This window comes from Pocillopora verrucosa, chromosome 4, assembly GCF_036669915.1.
Source record: "Pocillopora verrucosa isolate sample1 chromosome 4, ASM3666991v2, whole genome shotgun sequence".
Taxonomy (NCBI): Eukaryota; Metazoa; Cnidaria; class Anthozoa; order Scleractinia; family Pocilloporidae; genus Pocillopora; species Pocillopora verrucosa.
The window spans coordinates 23619965-23642071 of NC_089315.1; the positions used below are offsets into that span (position 1 = coordinate 23619965).

General features: G+C 36.4%; 3 protein-coding genes across 3 annotated transcripts; all 3 read left to right on the forward strand.

Moving 5' to 3' along the window:
- Positions 1-1916: 1916 nt before the first annotated feature.
- On the forward strand, positions 1917-9378 carry LOC131774971 (RAB6A-GEF complex partner protein 2). Its single transcript, XM_059091070.2, has 7 exons — positions 1917-2408; positions 2540-2623; positions 3694-3843; positions 4865-5002; positions 5995-6122; positions 6726-6909; positions 7227-9378. The coding sequence occupies exons 1-7, from the start codon at positions 2087-2089 to the stop codon at positions 7460-7462; spliced, it is 1242 nt and encodes a 413-aa protein (XP_058947053.2). The 5' UTR covers positions 1917-2086; the 3' UTR covers positions 7463-9378.
- Positions 9379-11201: 1823 nt separating this feature from the next.
- Positions 11202-11612, forward strand: LOC131774972 (histone H3.3). Its single transcript, XM_059091071.2, has one exon. It carries the CDS (start codon positions 11202-11204, stop codon positions 11610-11612), a length of 411 nt encoding a protein of 136 aa, XP_058947054.1.
- A 1239-nt stretch (positions 11613-12851) lies between these two features.
- Positions 12852-20481, forward strand: LOC131774993 (isocitrate dehydrogenase [NAD] subunit alpha, mitochondrial). Its single transcript, XM_059091091.2, has 12 exons — positions 12852-12943; positions 13057-13092; positions 13515-13598; positions 14668-14782; positions 15617-15674; positions 16222-16351; positions 16721-16854; positions 17695-17797; positions 17957-18021; positions 18429-18513; positions 19093-19245; positions 19862-20481. The coding sequence occupies exons 1-12, from the start codon at positions 12866-12868 to the stop codon at positions 19934-19936; spliced, it is 1116 nt and encodes a 371-aa protein (XP_058947074.2). The 5' UTR covers positions 12852-12865; the 3' UTR covers positions 19937-20481.
- The last annotated feature ends 1626 nt before the right edge of the window (positions 20482-22107 follow it).

A 22107-nucleotide genomic window follows, 5' to 3' on the forward strand; every position in this document is an offset into this window, starting at 1 on the left:
TGTCTCTTGCTGTAAAGATTCACTCTTGTTCATTAACCACTTATCCATTTGAAGCAGAAACCCCGGCTGGCCGAGTGATAACCTCCTTACTTGACAACTTACCGTATTTCATGGCTGTCCGTGGATACTCGAATTGAGCCCTCGTCATCGGATTTGTTTTAGGAATTCAAGAAATCAGCTACAAGTAACCGGCCTGTTGACAAAAATCACTTTTCTTTGCGATGTTTGCTATCATACCTTGAGCAGGCGCTATTCCTCCCGATTTGGCCCCACAAGTGAGCCAACGGCGTGATTAATAGTGTTGAAGGCATTGCGTGACATGCTGTTTCCTGTCATAGAGGTGGAGAATTATGCATTTTGGAATGAAGCCGTCCAAAATTCTCACTGGAAATTTATTCATGATTTTGGAGTCAGTGTAATCTCTGAGGTGGCCGGTACAGTAAGAATTTGGATGAAACCAGCTAATTATGACGAAGGTTCTTTCATTGATAAGTACACTGACAGCAAGAGGATTTCTTCATGCACGCTTCATCAACCCTTGGTGTTACTTGAATGGGAGCAACACCCCACGAATGAAGAATGGTCTGGCAGCAATATGAGCAAACGCCTCTTAAACATAATAAAACGCCTCCAACTTTCTTTAAAAAAAAAAACCAATAGTGCAACTTTTTCCTCTTCATTTATAGTGCTATGGAAAAAGGATTTCTCTGACAGGATAAACATCCTTCAATGCTTACTCTTCTCAGTTAAAGATCGCCCGGTCAATGAATTCAGATTTGATGAATGCCTTAAAGAAGATGTGATGTGGAGTTACCAAAGAGTGAAATTGTATTATTTCCTTTTAGATTCACTTGAGGCTCTTTGTGATCAGCAATTAAACGAGAGAGAAGAATCATCAAATCTTCATGGAGGTTGCATTGGAGACTTAAAACAGGAGAAAACTCTTCTCTGTAGCGACTACATTTAATCCCGCTTGCTAAGGGAAATTGCTCCAGAAGTCAATTTAATCCTCCCTGAACATAAACATGTTGGCAATGTGAAACAAAAAAAGTCATAGAAACGTTTAAGGAAATTACCTCTTCAAGAATGAGAGACTTTGTAGACATGCTGAGTCACACCCTTTCGCTACACAAGTTTGAATCTCAGTCGGAGTTGGCAGAGTTGTTGAAATTTCTTTTCATCACCTTAACAAATGATATAAAAGTGCTATATTAGGAGAAGTGTAAAACATTCCATGAAAAGATCTCAGTGATGATTATTAGCCACATTGATGTAAACTAGAAGAATATATCCAGGTTGTATGCTCTTGAGTAAACTGATATTAGGTTCATTTTTTTGTCGCCTCAAAGGCACCATTTCGACGTATCTTTGACGCCTTTTTTTAATCTATTAACATTCTTAGCCACCTCTCATACAATAGTTTCAGTGACCAATTCTTTAAAGTTAAAATGCACCCGAAACTGTTCTTGCCTGCTAGGAACTGATAAATCTTATCCTTTTCTGTCTTGTATAATTTTGAGTTGGATCTTTCCTTATTTCATTTGTTAACCGTCTGGCGAGGTTTCTTTTTTTGGGTAGTTCATAAAGGGTGAAAAAAAATTAGAAGGGGTCTGGAACAGGAGCCCATGGGCTCCTGTCTGGAACTAGAACGCTTAGTAGAGACTGGAAATAACAAAATCTGACTTAAAACCGATGGGAATGGAGGGCGAGTGAACCACTTAATTTCCTCTCCGATGTTGTTCTCTCTTTTTGATTGGCCTTGAAAATGAAATCAGAAGAAAACATAAGGTAGAAACTTAAAAACTGGTTTCGCCACAATCCTACACTTATGTTTCGCGGGTCGTTCACCGGATCGCCGCTTGTCATTGACGCCCGCAAGCACAACTGGCCAGCTACTTTCCGTTGAAGCACTTCGCTGTTACATTATGGCGGTTCCAGCGGATAGCGAATTCCCACTCGGAAACGATCTTCCACATAATCGTCGGCGTAAATATTCTTAGAGATTCCTGAGAGCTTTACTTTTAGTTTTGGAAATGGAAGAAGAACATATGGGTAATGAAGAAATGCTTTCTTGATTTTATTTGCGATGATCGAGGTGAAAGTGCGCCTACTCCGTGGTTCTGTCTTCTTCGCTGGCGAATGTATCGAGTGTGAAATTATTTTTACAAACGTCGCAGATGGCAAGAAAGAGACCTGCAGTCATCCATGTAATCACGTTAATAACGATTTTTCAAATGGGAGCAATGAAACGGACAGAATTGCTTGGGCGAGCGCTCAAATACATTGCCAGTGTACGGTAAACGAATCGCGGGTTGTTCTTCCAACTACGAATTCAAGAATGGATCGAACTCTAAACCAAATTTCTTCGGATGCAAATGCATCTTGTACAAGCTTCGTTCCCTCAAGAGGTTAGAGCACAAACGCTTCTTTGGTGCATGTATGATTTATGGTTGGATTTTGCTGGTATACTATTATCGATCGGAAAATGGTGAATTATTGATCGTGATGTCGTGTTTTGTTTTTTAAATGTCTGTCGCAGGAGAACAAGGTCGCTGTTTATTGTCTACGCAACCGAAGATATTGTTTTGTGATCTGGAGCTTGCTCCTGGAGAATCTAGAAATTGTAAGTTTACTTTTACGTGTGAAGTGAAGTAGTTTCGGGATTGCGTGAATGATAATTTGAAAAGTAAGCAAGTTGTATTGCAAATGTGTTGGTAATATCCATTTCTTAAACTCCTGAGCGATTCCTAACCCACGATTCGTTCGAATTTCTTGGTATTGCTTTGTTCCTTGTACGTTCTGGCGGACCTTTTTGTTTTGTAAAACAAAGGAAAAGCTTATCTTAATTCATTACTTGAAAGTGCTTGTTTACGGTATCGTTCGTTCATCCATGAATTGGTTCCCTATCGAAAGTAATTATATAAAAGGTATCTACCTTCTGCACATAATTAGATCGTAGTTGTTCTCTCTTTTAAGGCTACTGCGTTTGAATTTTGGGATCAATCGAAGTTAAAATTTGTTTACAGTTGTCCGCTGAGACTGCATATTTACAGTCAAGAATTCTTACAGATTGACTTTTATCTGAGTATTATTCTCCGACTTTCAATCATCTTTTCGTGAAACAAGATCACTGACTGTGTGTGGGACTCTAGTACTGTAATGAAATCATATTATGCCCCGAAGGTTTATGATACTAATAAACTAATTTAGCTAATACTGATACTGGTATGACTGCAATGTATTATTGTCTCGGAATGTAGAGTAAGCTAAGTCTGCTTTATCTGTCATTTCAATGATTCCTGAGTAAAGAGAGTTAAATTTTAGTCCAACATACCAGTATTCACTTGATGACAGACTTTTCAGTTGTTGTTACTTTATTAGTTGATAGCTTTCTTGGCTTCTATAAAAATACAAAAGTCAGATTGCAAATAAGAGAAAGGGAAATTCCAGTCAGCAGGGTTTTTTTTTTTTGTAATTGAGTTTGAGTAAGCTAATGGTTAATAGTAAAGTTTCCTAACAGGCCCAAAACATGAAATGATTAACAGCATTGCATTACATATTTTGCATGATGCATTTTGAATTCCAAGGTCATGCTATTTGAAGGGGTAGTGCCTTTTTTTTTTTTTTTTCTTCATTTTGATCACGAAACCTTAATATTATATCACTGAATACATGATATCTTGACTGTTTCAGATTTTTATAGTGACACAATTCCGTTTGATGGAGTGCCCTCATATAAAGGACATACAGTGAAATATTCTTACAAGATCACTGTTGGCACCAGTAGAGTTCAAGGACATTCCAAACTTTTAAAATTGCCTGTTAGAATATTGTCTTTACAAGGTGAGTGTGTGATGAATATAGGCAATCCTCTATAATGGCAAACTGATGTAGAGATCTCTTGTTGTAAAATAAAGAGAGGAAAGATTTTGCCAAAACTTTATTTTTATTTCTTTCTGATCATATTTTTCTGCTAAATAACTGAACGTAACCTGCTTTTCCTATGCTCTCGATACATGAGTTAAAATACAAGTTTTCAATATTTCCACAATTGACCTCAAATTTACAATTTTCACACAAGATGAAAGCACAAGTTTGGTTTGCTAATATTGTAGAGCGCTGCATTGCCATATGGGAGGTCAAGGTTTCAAGCCCCAGATCCAACCAACATTTAGGGTTTTAAAACAGTTGAGGAGATGGTACTGCCTGCCATATAACATGGGCAAATGGTTAAACATTCTAGCAGGGAGTGAAATTGTGCCTAATACAGGCGCCAATGCGACTACATTTTTTACTTTGGCAACCAAATCCTGAAAATTAGTCGGCAAATTGGTGACTAGAATGTTTCATCATAACCTTACCTAGAGATATAGGGAATTAAAAAGATTTGCAAAGATAAATCCGCAGCAAACTTCCTCGTTAAGTTTGTTTCCAAAACGTAGCACATGCATGTCAATCAATAACTAGACGTCATCTTGGATTTAGATGAGCTTGAACAGTGCATATCATCCATCCTAGTGTCCACTTTGTAGCACTTTAAAGATCTTTTCCCTGACTTAATTTCTAGATCAATGACAGCGTAAAAAAAAAGGGTTTGTTTGTCTTTGAAAATGGTGACCAATTTTGTTTGAATTGGCTACCACTTTGAAGAATTTAGGAGCCAAGTGGCTTTCAGAAAAAAAAAAATTTCACACCTTGTCTAGTCTTCTTGGATAAGGACAATAAACCGCAGGTCATGTCTCTTGCATCTTCTCGGAATCATACTTAGCAAGGGATGTTAAAGAACCTACAAACTTCTCCTAAAGAGTAGAGAACTTAGCTCCTTAATTTTTTAAATATATTCCTCTAATTTCTTTTTTAACAGGACTTGGTAGGATTGAACAATTTTTAAGCAAGCAAGAAAATTCTCATAATCCATTTTTAGATGATTCGAATCCAGAAACATCTCTATTAGATTTAGCAGTGGACATTTTAACTACAGTCACCTCTAAAAGAAATTCACGTAAGTACAGAACTACTGTTTATACATGATTGAAATATGAATAAGACACGTGACAATTAATCTCTGATCATCCGCTTAATAGTTTGATCATTACCCCACTGTTTGGTATTCAGAAAGATTCAAATCTTTTGCAAGGATTTGCATCTTATTTCTCCTAAACATATTGCTGTTGAATCAAACATTATAAGGCCATGAGAATAAGGAGAATGATCACCTACCAGAAAACCTCTCGATTGTTCAACAACTTCTCCATGTCAGTGCCATGAGAAGCGCATTGAGAACAGTATTGAAAATTTACATACCAATCCCCAATCCTATGGTTTAAAGGGTTAGTTACATTATTTTTTCAATGTTTGGACCTTGAGGAAGGTGCTTATTCAAGGCTGCATGGTTATTCAAATTTTTACCCTTTTCAGTGAGTAGTTAATTTAATTTGCAACAAAACAATTAACCCTTTCACTCCCAAGATCCAATTAGTAATTCTCCTTACTGTCTGCCATACAATTCTTATGATGTTAGCTCAGAGAATTTGGTATTGGATCAGCCAATAATCCCATGATTGATATTCTTCTCTATTCTCATCACCTGCCTGCTTGATATTGTATTGATATTGTAAGGAGAAATTTTGTCTTGGTCACTTGTGGGAGTGAAAGGGTTAATAATAAAATGTGAAGATGTACCCTACATGGTAAATTTCAAGATTGTAAGCCAGTAAATAAAAAATGATCTATACTCCCCTGGTGTACTTTAGTTTTTTGGTGCTGGCTTTTCTCACCAACAGGGTGGGTGCTCATTCAAGGTTGTGCCCCAAATCAAATAAGTAAAGTTACAATTTGATCTATGGGTAATTTGTATTAACTTACTCCAATCCAATTTTTTTGTGAAATCTAATAACATGAGTTTAACTTGACAGGGAGTCTTGGATGGTAGTTCTAAATGACTGAGTAGAACTTTATTCTTGAACTTTGCTTTTTTGTTTTTTTTTTCAACAGATGTATATAACATTGTCAGTGGCAGAGGATCTATAGGAAAGTTTTGTCTCTTTAAGTCAGCATATCGCATAGGTGAAGAAATCGTAGGATCTTTTGACTTTTCAGAATCTCTCATTCTTTGTCTCAAGGTAATTAAGGCATATATATGACTTGATTTTCCAATAGTGGTGCATTTCTAGAGAATCTTTGATTAAAACCACTCCTAAAACTCCTGATGAGCATATTTTGATGTAATATTGTTGAACAAAAATTAAAGAAAGAGTTAGAAATGGCCCATCAGACAGAACTAAGTGAAAGAAGCCACCATGAACTCAACGTAGCAACAGGCAAACTTCCCAAAATATGGGAAAACATAATATACTAAATTGCATTTGGTTTATGTTTTACAGAGGAAAATATACAGTTTGAGTTTTAAAACCAATCACAGTTTATTGCTTTAGATAACCTTGTCACTGTGGATTACTTTAGTTACACTCAACTTGAAATTGCATTCAGCAGCCAAATTTTATCAGCAGGAAACATCCAACCTGATGATATTTCAACTGCTGTTTTTACCTAGTCTTAAGTGGCTTTGAAGTTTGTTGAAAGTAAATGAAATTATGTAGAGAATTTGTAGGTCTGCTTGCAGTTTTTAAGGAGTTGTGTACATGTAGTTGTGGTAAATCTTAGAAATTTTAGCTGTTTGTATTATTTACACTTAACCAAGTACTGTTTTTTTTTTCTTAATCTAGTTTTCAGTTGTCCTGCAAAGTGAAGAACACATTCCTGAGAATTCACGCAATCCTTCAAAGCAATCTTCAGATGTGACATACTCTTCTTTCACTTCTGTTCAAGAAAATTGTTTGCACACTAAAAAGACTCATTTAGTTTTACCTATACCTTACACTGCTTGTCCAGAATTCGTCTCAGATTTAGGTAAGACAGATATTTCAGTATTTAATATATATTAGATAACAGTATGGAGAATGTGCATACTGATGTTAGTCTCCTGAACAGTTCCACAAATACAAATGTTTGAGTTTGTGTCTCATGGAATCAAGAAAATGCACTAGGGCAGGTTGGTATGGAAGGAAAAAGCATTATCTGTTTCAAAGACTTGTTGCACTTACTTGTTACCTAATGTGCCATGTCCTCTGGTTTTTTCTTAAAAATAATTATAAGTGCAAAGTAAATTTAGAACCACACAGCCCGGCTATTAAGTTTGATGAGATATTGTTCTCATTTTTTCACAGTTTGTTTGAAATGGAGACTTCATTTTGAGTTTACAATAGCTCTGTCACCATTACCTGGAGGAGATAGTCCTGTTCAGCAAACAACTCCTTTTACAGACAATGCCTCGTGGCAAGGCCCCTCTGATATTCAGGCTGAAACTATGTCATGGGATCTACCTGTCAAAATTATAGCTACAAATCCACTTCATGCTTCTTCTATTTCAATGCACAGGACAAGTAGTACAATGGTTTTTTAAGGTTTGGGAGAAGTGGAGGCTGTGATTTATGCTTTTAGTGTCAATCTATGTAATGTTCTTACTACTTCACGTGTATGACAATGGTTCTGCTGTACTCAGAGTGGATAAGAGTATACATGCAAGGCTGTCTCCCCAGGATAGTGCACTTGTTGTGTACAGGAAACCCAGACACCACCAGCTCTTGGCAAGACTACTGTGCTACATGGACAAACAGCTTTTTCTCATAACTAAAGACAGAACAGACTTGTTTATTTTTATTATAGTAAATGGTTTTGACTACCAGAAAAGGACAAAATTCTTTAAATAATCAGAGGAAGCCACTAATATTTGCCTCCACCTAAGCTATTACTTAAAAGTGCTGAAATTCTTGTTAAAGGTCCCCAATAGCATTCAGTTAGGAAATCAGTCCCCTTAAATTTACCAAAAACTCACACTAATACCATAAAACGTTTTAAATTCATTTACTGTGATCTTAGACTCTCAGGTTCCTCAAACAGTGCCTTTCATTTCCCATTCCTTTTGGCTGTTTGCGCAGCAAGCTTCAGCTGTACCACAAGGTTTTAATGCAGACATGTGACTGGGTATGGTTCAGTGTCTGTGATACAAAAAGTATTGATAAGACAAGGGTGACCAAAAGTAATATATGAATTTTGAATTGAGTGATTATTTGGAACAAAATGTTTATTATAACAAGTATCTTGTTACATCATTTTATGGCAGTACATTGGCCTGCTTTAGAATGTTTAGCACAGGAGGAAAGTGTTGTTACCTTCAGGCCTTCAACTCCAAAGATCTGATGGTTAATTCTCCTTTCTAGTTGCTCCACATCTCCTTTTAAATTAGGTATGAGAATTTGTGGATAGTTGATGACTTAGAGTATTCTCACCACCTGTTTGCTGGATAATTTATTGATATTATAGGAAGACGTTACAATGCAAATTTTGTTGAAGGAAATGTTGTTTTGTTGGGGTGAGGATACTATGAAAGTCATATTTAACCTATATTTTTTTTGCAACATTTCAACTTTTTTTACTTTCTTATTGTCAAACTCAGAAATCTATGAAGACCAAATATATTTTTGGAGTTGTACTGTTGTAAGGTAAACAATACGCCAAGCTAGAGTTAAGGAACTATTAAATGAAATAATTACTATCCTGTGATTTTCTTGCTTGTCCTGATCGCCAGTGTGAATGTAACTTAAGTGACATACCTTATCTCCTTGAATAAGTACCTGGCACTTATTTAGAACATCATCTCAAAGGAGGGGCACTTATTGGAATGAGGGTGCTATGTTAAGGGGGGTGCATATTATTCTCCTGTACTTCCATTGCAGTCAGAGCTTATAAAGCTATAAATTAATTGGCATTAGGAACAGGTTCTCTTTGCATCCCTGCTATTTAAGAAAGTGAGGAAGGAAGGGGTGCTTGTTTGAAATTATGGTTTAGGAGGTGGGTGTTTATTCAGGAGAGGGTGCTTAATAGAGGAGATATGGTATTTGCAAAATATCCTAGGTGTTTGTCAGTAATTTGTTGCGTTGCTCAATTGTATATTTCTTGTTTATGGTAATAATCATCACAGTTTCCTCATAGTAGAATGACAATGCACTTGATTTGTTTTGCAGCTGTTCTAACTTCAAATTTGTGGCTTTTCCCTTTGCAAATCTCTATGAAAATGTTCTATATTTACTGGAGCAAATTCTCTGAAAACATAATTGTACATATGGGTGTGTTTGTAAGTGAATGCATTGTGAACAACTTAGTGCACACATACAGAAACTGACATGCAGACCTGACATCAACTGAAATACTTGGTCTCTGTTTTCATTTTATTTATCATAGAAATTACCTGTAAAAAAGCTATTATATATATTCAAGATTAAAAGACAATATTTTATGAAGTCTATGTTGGTATTAAAATATGAGTTACTTAATAGATAAAGAAAGAGAAACCCGTCTTACTGTTGTTGGGCATAATGTACCAGTATTCTCTTGCAACCTGGTCAATAAGATGTTGTTGGATGTTACCTTTGAAATTTTAAAATTTCACATTTTCAAACTAAATTTCTTTACCTTACATTTGAAGAATTAAGATTTGACTGTTAAACCAAAGTTTTAAAATAAATTGGTTAACTTTACACCCTAACATCAGTATGCATATTCTCCATACTGTTCTCTATACATTTCCTAAGGTGCTGACAAGGAGAATTTGTTTTTCAATCAAGATAATATATAGTTGGTTATTATTTTCTTTATTCCCATGACCTTATTGTATGATGTAGGAGTTATACTGTTGGGAGAAATTAGATGCTAGTCACCTTCGGTGGGTTAAAGAGTTCACAAACAGATTCCATGGGGCCATGCATTTGTTTGGCAGTCAAAATGTGGTAAGAACAAGAAAGAGGAACAAGGTGCAAAGCTAACTGGGTTACTGAAGTTTTCAGTGACCTATTACTGTGCTAACATGGCATCCATTTGTTCTATATAATAAAGAGGCCAAAAACTGTCAATCATGAAATCATATGCATCTGTCCTCTTATAGCTCATAACTAGGACCAATTGAAAAGTGTGAATAATTCAGCTCACTCTATGGTGACAACTATGAGCTCATAAAGATAGATAACACAATTTATCACAAACAGAGGATTGCTCCACATTAAAGAAAAGGCCAAACCATATTTTTTTTCTGGAAATTCCTTTGAAAGTGTCAATCAAAGTCACTTCTTAACACCTTCACAAACACAACCAAAAGATTTGCATAACTAGTATTTAACACTATTTTCCCAAATATTTCCACAAATATTCTCATGCCCTGTTGGAAATCAGAACAAAAAGTCAGCTCCTTCCTGTACAATTTCACCCAGTGAAGAAAGTTCATCAACTTTTTAGAAGTTTAAGACAACAAATTTCACGCAAACGTGAGATGTTTCTTTCTGTATGACCACTACCGAGTTTACATCTGCCATTGTCACATAAACCCCTTCCGGCCGACGAGTTATTAAAAAAGAATAACAGCGTTAAGTGGAAAGCAAAGCTAACTTGTTCACCCATTATAGTTAGAGTAACACGAGATAAATAATTTATAAACATCATGAAATGCCTAAATCTTAATCAATCGTTATAGGCAAGAGTATCGAACGTTTAAGTTTAAGTATGGATATGCTCATAAGCACAGAAACCTACAAAAATGTTTTGCGTCACATCACCACACCGCATGAGCTCACAATAACGTGGACAGAGATGCCATGTACAGAAAAAAGCTTTATAACACAAAGTAATTGCGCAGAAACACATATCGACTCAGACTAAACCGAAGAAAAATTTAAAGGATCTTAAAATGAGAACGAGTTAGCGTTGTGACGATTTTGTTCCAAGTTTCTTCAGGACGGAAGATTTTTCAGCTCACGAAGACTATAAAAAAGACTGGAGCTAACTTTGTACCTGATAAATACTACGATAACAAATCATTTGAAAGATATCCTGGGTTGAGTACAATTTAGCGAGGCGCTCAAACAAGAAACGCACTAAGGTAGAGGAGCTTGACTTTCGCTCGGATCGAAGGCAGCCAATCACAAATAAGTAGCATGGAAATTTTCGACCAATCATAAGTTACGAAAGCTGACCAATCAGATACGTAAAATCTGCATTTATATCATTCAATCATTTGTTACGTCGCCATTTGTGTGTTGCAACCGTTCGTTCTCTTTTTTACTTGGAATAATACTGTAGTAAAGGCAAAGGAAATGGCTCGTACGAAGCAAACAGCCCGTAAATCGACCGGAGGAAAGGCTCCAAGGAAACAGCTAGCAACCAAAGCTGCCCGTAAAAGCGCCCCATCCACTGGTGGAGTGAAAAAGCCTCATCGTTATAGGCCGGGAACTGTCGCCCTTCGAGAAATCCGTCGTTATCAAAAGTCGACAGAACTGTTGATCAGAAAGCTTCCATTTCAGCGTCTTGTACGTGAAATTGCCCAGGACTTCAAGACGGATCTTCGTTTCCAAAGTGCCGCTATTGGTGCCCTTCAAGAAGCCGCAGAAGCGTACCTGGTTGGTCTATTTGAAGACACAAACTTGTGTGCCATCCACGCTAAGCGCGTGACCATTATGCCAAAGGATATTCAACTCGCTCGCCGGATCAGGGGAGAACGTGCTTAAATTAGCTCATTATCGCTGTACATATTGAAACTTTAATGGAACATATCTAAATGTAAGGAACCGAACTTGATATCTATGATGCATGCACTAGTCGTCAGTAACTAAACTACTTTTCATGTCGGTTAAAGTTCTCCTTTTCGTTCACTTTTCTCACTGTAAAAGTTGCATGATTTTAGAATTTTTGTTACCAAAATCGTAAATACCAATCATAAGTTAGTCAATTTTAAGTTTTATTACATGTTGGCGCCGTCTTCGCTGTTGTATGTCAGTCACTGGTTGGGGCAATAATGGCGGGCGAATAAGGAGTCTTTGTTCACTGATATTTCGTATTTTCGCCGAATCCACGGTGATTGGGGATTAACGGAAGACCGTGTTCTTTGGATCTCTTTATAAGATAAGATCTGGTAGCCGTTCGTTTTTATTGACACTCTTGAGTAACGATCTTGTATGTAATATATCCATTTTTAACCTAACTTTATTTAAGAGACAATAAACTGTCTTTAAAAAGCTGTGTTCTATTCTTCTGTATCACAAATTGGCTTCTAGTAATGTAGTGTGATTTTACATAGGGATAACACAGGTTATTTTTTTTACTGAAACGTAACGAGATGGAATTTAATGGATGGGCTTAAGTACACCAGCTGTACAAAGTACATTTCAATGGCAAAATTTAGAAGCTATGCTTTCTCCAAGGTAATCAAATCAAATGTAAAGAGAATTCCCTACCAAGTTTAGTTATGAATGCAAATGAGACAAATGTGCATTAATGTGTTTAAAATAACTCGATGGGGAAGAACCGCAGTTGGTATCATTCTTCCTGTGAACTTTATCAACAATAATTCTCTATCAGATCAGGACATGCTCTTTGTTACCTTGTTCTGATTACTTTTGACAATTAATGCCTTAGGCAATGAACACTTTCCTCTCTTCCAGCTCCTAGGAGTGATTCACTTGTAACTTCTTACAATATCCTTCCAAAATTTAGCTGGTAGGTCAAAGAGAACTCCAATGTATCAGGTACAGTTTATCCTGAGTTAGCACCAAATTACTGCCACTAACTTACTAGGAAATTTGGAGCAGCTATAAGGGAGAATAAACAATTTGATCCTGGGAGTTAAGGGTTAAGTTCTGACGATTTCCTTTAAAGATGTGGTTTAGACATTCCTCGAATGTATTCGTAATTATTCGTCATTACTTCGGAATGCTTCGGTTTTTCGATACCAGACTTCTTTGCGTACATAACAGAAACAAACATGGCGTCCTCCAGGTTGAGTAAATTCTGGTGTTCAACCTCAAATTCAGTCTGTAATGCCGTCAGTACTTTACGTAAAGTAAGAATTCTTATATTTATAGAGGCTACTTGATGAGAGGATCTCGCGAAAACTGTTCGGTTGTTATTGAATAAGTGTTAAAATATTGTTTGACCTTCTCTCTTTGCATGCAGGTTACCAGTGTACCAAGCCGATTTTACTCATCAGAGGTAAAACAGACTACCAACCTTTCTCAAATCGCTAAAGCTGGTAGCTAAGGAAAAAACTGTTAATCTTCCTGTTTATGTTAGCTCTCTGTTTCCTCTACGGGTTCACTTGCTTCAGGTGCTTTTCATTATTGTGTTAGGTATTTAAACATGTTGTGCCGGGCAGTCTGATATTAAAAATATAGTCCTAGAGGAACACGCCAACCACCTCTCTAAAAAAACGCATTTGAAATTCGTTATAAGGCATTTTCATTAAAGGAAAAGAAATATGTTCATTTTTATAATTGTTTGGTGTTCAGGTCGTAGTTCTGTTCCACCCGAATTTTTCCAGAAGATTAATGAACTGTGCAGTGAGTGATCTCTGAGCTTCTTCGCTTGTGTTTCTTGTCATTTAACTTTGCTATTTCTCTACTAATTTGCACTAGATACAAAAGGTAACGCTTATCCCTGGAGATGGTATAGGACCAGAAATCTCTGATGCTGTGAAAACTGTGTTTGCTGCTGCAAAGGTTGGATAGGTTCTATGTCAAAGAACCTTTTTATGAAATAAGTTAACATGAAAATATTAGATTATTCATTTTATTTAAATGCAAATACCTTTTGATGATTTTATCATTTCAAGAGATATACCAGTCGCATGATGCCCCCTATGTGTTAACCCTTAACTCCTAGATGTGATTAACATCTAACTTCTCCCAATAATATCCATACATTGTCCTACAAACAGGTAATGAGAATACTCAAACATATCAAGTAGAAATTGTTGTCTTGATCTCACACCAAATTCTTGTAACTAATTTAAAAGGAAATATTAATAGCTGAAGGGGAGAATTGACTATCAGATCATGGGAGTTAAAGGGTTAAAAAGAGGAAGGGGTTAATACCAACACATATTTAAGGATTTAAAAAATCACGTGATGGCTTGTGTAAAGAAGATGGAAATTGGGAGTTGTGCATATTCAATATACTGCTTGGGGCCTGTGACATCCTATTAGATTGAATTTTTTATTCTGCCTGAAAAACTCTCTTTTCAATTGCTTCCCCACCCTCTTCTTTGTGCATCAAATTTTAGTTACAAATTCTGTAAACTTAAGATGGCATGACAAGATAACCACCCTTTCCTAGAAATTTTTTTATCATAATTTTAAATTTAAGGTAAAATTACTTTCTTGAGCTTCATTCATATAAATTATTTACATACTTGACAAGCCAAACCATTCAGTTTAATTTGAAGCCAAATCACTTGGTGCCAGTAGGTTCCTGTCTCACTCTTTTGGGTAGCTTAGCTCTAAATGTTTTCACTCCTAAATGTGACTGAAAAGAAATTTCTCCTAACAGTATCAATACATTTCAAGCAGAAAGGTGAGGAGAAGAAAAATATATCAAATATCAAATTCTTATAGCTAAAATTTAAGAAATGTCTGGCAGGTAGTGCAGAGCTTTTGTAAGATCAAAGTTAGGCATAAAGTTAGTCACCTCGTGGCACCCAAGTTGAAGTAGGACACAGCCCTGCAATTTATCTTTTTTTACGAATAATTCTGATCAAATTAGCATCAAGGTTGATGAACTATTTTTCAGGTTCCCATTGAATGGGAAGAAGTCACAGTCACCCCAATACTTCTCCCTGATGGGAAGACTACAATTCCAACAGTGGCAATCAACTCTATGAATAAGAACAAGATTGGTCTTAAAGGTTTGACTTCTTATTAATGACATTTTGACTTCTTATCAATGAAGATGTCACCCCAAACTCATCCACTGTTATAATTAAATGATATTGTCAGGATTTATTATCACATTGGATTATTAGGTGATAGGTTTTTTAGTTTATTACTCTCCAATTCAGATTTATTTTTCTGTGTTTTAGAATATAATAATCAGTAGAAGTCAAGGTAAATTGAAGATATAAGAGACTTGAAAAGCAAACCCTTGATTGAAGAATGTTTACAGGATCCTTTACATCTTCAGGCCAATTTAATAAGTGTACAATGCCTGATAACAGCCAGATTTTATGAGAATCTGTATTGTAAGTGGAGTTGGGTGCTAGTTTTGCACGGGATCCAATGCTGTTGGAATAACAGATCAGGCCAACAAGTTCTTACAGTCTATAATGCTCATTGAACATGAGTCTATTTGAGAAATTACTTTTACGTATTAGAATAAGTTTGGATATAAGCCAGTACATATAATTGAAGTGTTACTGTCAATCTTTCTATGTGCAATAACTAAATATAAATTAAAGTAAACACATTTTTACTTGTACTCCTTGCTTTAGCATGGTCAGTGTGGCTTTTCTTTTCTGGTAAAAGTTCCTTTTAGGAAAGGTTTTTTAATGGTGCAATAAGGCTTTGTAAAAACAGTAGTTGCCAAAGACGAGTTTGTCTTTCCAAAATTTTAACCTGGAAGGCTTATTTGTATGCTACGGCATTACAGGATACATTTTTCACAGCTCAACATCCAAAAATATATACATGGGCCATTATTATAGATATGTTTAGCTTAATAACAATGTGTTTGTTTGTAACAGGGCCATTGGAGACAAAGATTGGTAAAGGACATGTGTCCATGAATCTTACTCTCAGAAAGTAAGCAACTAGAAAGTTTCATTGAAAAAATGTTCATAACATTCTGCTTTAAAACTTGAGTAATCTTTAAACTTTATTGGTTGGTTATTTAACCATAGTTAAACCATTGTTTAACAAAACTGCATCCTAAACAATCCCCAGTGTAGTGGGACCTCTTATCAGAACATTTATGTTTGTGAACAGTGTCAAGAAGCTCTAAAACTAACAATGGAAAGAGATTTATTTGATTAAACCAAACCTCTTACAAAGAAAGCCTGAGGTCCACTGATTGTGTAAAACTGTGGTTTGGGTTAGGCCTTGTGTAAATAATTGGCTTTTATGACTAATATGTTATTCTGCACTATTGAATGGAGTTTTGAAAAAAGGATTCTACTTTCATTCATGGAGAAATTCCAAAAAAAATTTAATAGCTGAACAATCACGTTAGAAGAGGAGTCAACAGTTTTACAACATTTTTTGGCCTCAACTAATTGCTGACTGTTGTGTTTGTATTGGTATATTGTAGAGACATGTTTGATGTAATGACCAATCTTTTTACTTTACCCAGAACATTCAGCCTGTATGCCAATGTTCGACCATGCAGATCTATAGAGGGTTATCCTACAGCATATGATGATGTTGATCTAGTGACCATTAGAGAAAATACAGAGGGAGAATATAGTGGTATAGAACATGTGGTAAGTTGGAGGAGCTTAACCCTTAAACCCCTAAGAGTGACTAATGTCCAATTTCTCCTCACAATACTGCCCCTGAATCAAACATTGAGGTCACAAGAATAGAGGAAATGATCACCAGTAAAAGAAGATCTTGATTGTTAAACAAATTCTCCTTGTCAGTGCCTTAGAAAATGGGAGCAAGGAAAAAGTGAAGAAGTGTTGGTGTTTCCTAAAGTTCCAGTTACAAGCATTCAATTTTGAATACCTGATAACTCAAACTTTCCACTAACGTAGATAACTTTTTTCCTTTCCCATATGTTGTAATACTTTTTTTTATTATGAAAAATTATGAAGTGGATGATTAAAAAGTGGATTTCTTTTAATTTATAGGTTGTTGATGGTGTAGTACAGAGTATCAAGCTGATCACAAGAGAGGCTTCCCAAAGAGTTGCAGACTTTGCATTCCAATATGCAAAAGCAAATAACAGACACACTGTGACTGCTGTACATAAGGCAAATATCATGTAAGTTCAAGAAAGAGCTGCAAAGATTACTGGTACTATTGATTGTTTGTGTGGAGTAAATCTGAGTAAAATATTCATTCAAAAGAAGTCTTGCCTCAGGCAAAATGTTCTTTCCCATATGGACCCCTCACCCAGTAAATAACATCTTTATATTCTTAGAATGAAGAGCAGCTAAGTCCATCCAAATTTAGCCAACTAATTTGTTTTAGTACATGGAGAAGTCTTGGATCTTTGATGGGTGATGATTATTTATTTGCATGATCTGTCCAGATTACCTAATTGGTTATATGTGAATAAGTAGTGAACAGGGATAATAAAATGAAAGTGGTTAGTGCTGTTAGTGAGGAACAGAAAACATATTGATGAAAAATTTTAGCTCAGTTTTCATTTGAAATTTTATTGTGTTCCACAACCATTTTTTCACATTTAGAAAAGTCTGTTGGTTAAATCTTGCAAAGGGCTAAGTAAGGGTCATGAATAACTCAGGGGGAAGGGAAGTGGAAGCTCTCTGCTATGTTTTGGGTTGAATGTGATACTGACACCCTAACCTTTTGTACCCTGCTTTCCTATGTAATTTCTTTTATGCATAAAAACCATTTATCAACCCTTTGGCCCCTAAGAGTCAGACCAGCATCTAATTTCTTGTTACACTATTACCCCTGAATCACACTTTAAGGTCATGAGAATAAAGGAAATGATCAGCAACTAAAGAAATTCTTGATTGTTAAACATTCAAATTCTCTTTGTCAACACCTTAGGAAATGTATAAAGAACAGTATGGAGAATGTGCATATTGATGTTAGGGTGTAAAGGGTTAAAGTTGTATCCTTTTTCATGCAGGCGACGTTCTGATGGTCTTTTTCTGCAATGCTGTCGAGAGGCTGCTGAGAAAAATAAAGATATCAGATACAATGAGATGTATCTAGACACCACTTGTCTCAATGTAAGTTGAAAATATAAGCAAACCAAAGGAAGTGATTTAAACAATGATGATGAAAGTGAAATAACTTAAAACTTCTTCAGCCAATTGAAGTTAAATGGTTAAGGTGTTGTGTGGGTGGTTTATTTGGTTAAAGGTTGTTGGTTGCTTTTTCTATTCCAGATTGTTTCAGATCCATCAAGTTTTGATGTCATGGTAATGCCCAACTTATATGGAGACATTTTAAGGTGAAACATTAATAAAAACAACAAGCTATTTAATTAAATGATGTGCTTCACCATGGGAACACTTAGACACACAGAACTTAGGAGACAGCCAAATTTAAAGCTGATCTGCTATCCAAAGCATTCTTCAAATCCTCAAATCTGCTCATTTGTTTTGAAAAATCTGCAATTTTTGAGGTTTAGAAGGGTACATCTGTTAATCGGCAAACCTTTAATTTTTTTAAAAGTCACACATATGGTTCAGAATTGTATGCAGTTAATCAAGATGCACTAGCTGACCTTGTGTCTTCTTTTTTTGCTGAAGTATCCAATGCTACAATCAGTCAGCAAAAACTCTACCTTAAAACTTGTCTGAATAGAGTTGGATTTTATGTTTAGTGGTTAACTGTGGCATGTGTCCTTATTTTAAGTGATTTGTGTGCTGGCTTGATTGGTGGCCTAGGTGTAACACCTAGCGGGAACATTGGTGCTGATGGAGTGGCCATATTTGAATCAGTAAGTACTTGAAGACTGTATAATAATGATTATAAATAAACCTGTAACTTTGATTTGTGTGATCCAAAGCAATAATTTATTTGATAAGCCTTGGAATCATCTTTTTTATCCATGTGAACTTTGACTTTCTTTAATGATGTTCACAGAAGACAATGGGGTCAGTTCTAGCGGTCATGTATACCACAATTAAAAAAACTTAGTGTTTTGAGTATCGCACTTGTGTTTATTTCAATTCTTGTCTTTCAACTGTTGGCACTGGTTAACGCTCTTTATGCCTTGTCGGGGGAGGGTAGGAGTTTGGTTGTTCAGTTATTTCCACTAATTGGGAAAAAACTTGTTATGTATACATTAAACAAGCTATTGTAAAGGTATGATTGTAGACCAACTTGAGAAATAAATCGACATGGTGTAGCATGGGATTTTATTTTTAACACAATTTTTCTCACATGCTCTAGATTTGAGAGAACCTTTTGCCTTTTTTTTTTTTTGAAGAGTACATTGTATGGTGGAGATCTTAAATTGCCTAAATGATTTACAGCATGTTATATGTGAATAATTTGCTAATGTTGCCTCTTGCAGGTTCACGGTACAGCTCCTGATATCGCAGGTCAGGACAAAGCAAACCCTACAGCACTCCTCCTCAGTGCTGTGATGATGCTTAGACACATGAAATTACACTCACATGCAGACGATGTGGAGAGAGCTGTGCTTGCAACTATCAGGGATGGAAATGTAAGGATATCTCAGAATTTAGCCCTCGTTATCTAAGCATAATAAGAATGGCATTTCTCTTTTCAGTGTTGAGCACAGAATTGTTTACTGTAGACTACAGCTCGTAGTCTGTTGGTTGTTAAACAAATTCTCCTTGTCAGCACCGTAAGAAATGTGTATAGAACAGTATGGAGAATATGCATACTGATGTTAGGGTGTGAATAGTTAAGGGAATCGTGGAAGTTGTTCTGTTGGGTGGTGGAATGTCTTTGATCTCAGTGGAATATGAAACAACAATTTTTTTATCTGGGCAACTGCCCACCTTAACATGTTGTCAATTTACTGTTGTTGAGTTAGGGGAGGGGCAGGTGGGCAGTTGCCCAGATACTGATATTGATCCATTTTTTTAACCAACCGTCCACATTGTCCCAAGGCAAAGGGCAGTCATGTTGTTAATAGAAGTTGGATGTGTGTGATTGATTTGCGGTTGCTACACAAGAAGACTGCATGGCTAATGTGTTCAATGTCATTTGGATGTTACCTGATACAACATCAAATTCTTCATATGCATGGAAACTGAAAATGAAGTGTGATGATCAGCTAGGAAGAGAGTCAATTTATGTTTGTGTATCAACAGGCACTGACAGGAGACTTGGGTGGAAGAAGCACTTGCTCTGAATTCACCAAGGAGATCTGCCGCCATCTTGAGTAGTGTAGTTCTCAAATGTTTAGTTCTTCCAGCTGGTTTTGGAGTTCTTTTCAGTAACTGATCATTGTGGTTGTGCCATTTTGGCAGAAGTTTGGAGAAGATATCAAATTTATAGGTCGATGGTGCAGCTGAAAAAGTGATTTCTGATTATTTTTCTTGCACAGTATGGTCAATGTTTTAGCGCTCTTCTGTTCACTTAGCTTTCTCTGCTTCCTCAAAACTGTAAGAATTTTTTTCCGAGAATTATCCTTAAAACCGTGGCTATTTGATTTGTTGTTGTTTCAGTCTCTGTTTGGGGTTGATGATTGATTAAGAGGATTTTTCTGAAGTAATTCTCGGAAAACGGTATCTGTGATCTTCTTGAAGAAGGCTTTGGACAGCCCAAATTTCTTTGATAGGTAAAAGTGAGATGTACATTTTGGAAACGAGACGATTTGGCTGTTGAATACATCTTAAGCTCGTTACCTTTATGGAAATGATTGCTGTAACAGATTATAAAGAGTTGTATATGAAATTAAAGCAATTCAGTAAAAATAAATACATTGCAATTTGGCTCGTCGTGCTCAAAACGATTTACATAAATCGAAGGATCAAACCTTTTACCCTGTCCTTCATCGCTTTTAGTGGGATTCAGTCTCCGCATTCGTGCTTTTTCAATAGCAAAGTATGCGGTAATCGGTCAAAAGCCTTTTCTCTGCTTCTCTCGATTCTCGCCATTTTTTCACAACCTCTCGGAATTGGGTCACATTGAATTCATTAATAAACACCCTTGAAACTGTACAGAACTTTTTTTAGGTCATTAAAATTTCGACCGAACACTCAGCTTTTTGAAAAATCTTCCTTTCTAGGCGGCGCATGTCTTTCGCGCCTAGGGGCCACTTGTTTTGATCTTGCAGGAATAAAATAACTGAACTGAGTTGTGGTTGATCTCTTGGGTAATGAAATAGTTTGACCCACTAATGTCAAAAAACTACTGTTTTAGCTGATTTCTCAAACGACTGAGAAGCACTGGTAGAACCAACAGTTTGCTCGTGCGGAATTCTTGTCTGACTAACAAACGCGCAAATGTAGTGAATGATGTGAGCAATGGAGACACCAAGGAGTCACTGGTTATCTGTGGGACTGTTACCGCACAGAGAAGGATAAGTCGAGCGACAGTTGAGTTTACAGATTTATTTTGCAAGGGAAGCTTTTACGCGTGTTGGGGAGAAAGATTTATCATACCAGACTAACATCTGATCTCCTCTAGCGTCTGAGATATTTTGCTAATATAGGCGCGATTTTGAGATGACCCAGTGATTAACCCTGACCTCCTCTTAACTGACCTCAAAAGAGTGGCTCAAAGTAGGGGTACTACTTCAAGACAGTATACAACCATGGTTCTCCGACGTTTATTAACTCTGAAGTTCTTGAGTGTACAGAATGCCAATTAGCAACAAACTTTCGTCTGTGTATAGTGCAAACGTTCATTTCCGTAGTGCGTGCGAATGGGTTGAACATATTATTTTTACCGTATTTCACACCTTGTGATAGTATCACTCACAAATCTTACTTGCTTATCACTGCGGTTAGTAAATAAATAAAATACCGCCCTGTAGTAGACCTTGCGTGCATGCAATAACCCGCCTTGAGATACAACAAAGCTGGGGTGAATTCCAAAGGAACGCAATAAGTTTCTATTTTAGAAAAGTTTTCTGTTTCATTACCACAAAAAAACTTAGACACACCTGATACGCTCAAGCTGTTGACCAGTATCGGTCTCATCGGCTTAGTGGAGGGGGTGATATATCGGAACTTGAAATGATAAATCAAAATCTTGTTGATATGTTGACATTCTCGTCATTTTTCGCTTTTCCTACCACGCTCATCCTTTTCTCTGTCCTCGCTTTTGATCAGAATGAAATGGACGCATTCGACATCTTTTTCGAGTTTTTTTTAACTACTATTATCATCACTTTTATTTCATAAAGATTAAAAATCATTCAGACATTTACCTAAACACGAGCAGTTGGTCAAAGACTATGAACTGTCAAGTGCCTTACAAGTACAATACAAACACATTTTGAGTAGACCTTTTGTCTGTATCTCACCGCGTTCAGCCAGACTTAAAGCTATTGGAAAACATTTCCATAACCACGCCCTACTATGGAATTGCACCATTTTGGGGAGCAAGT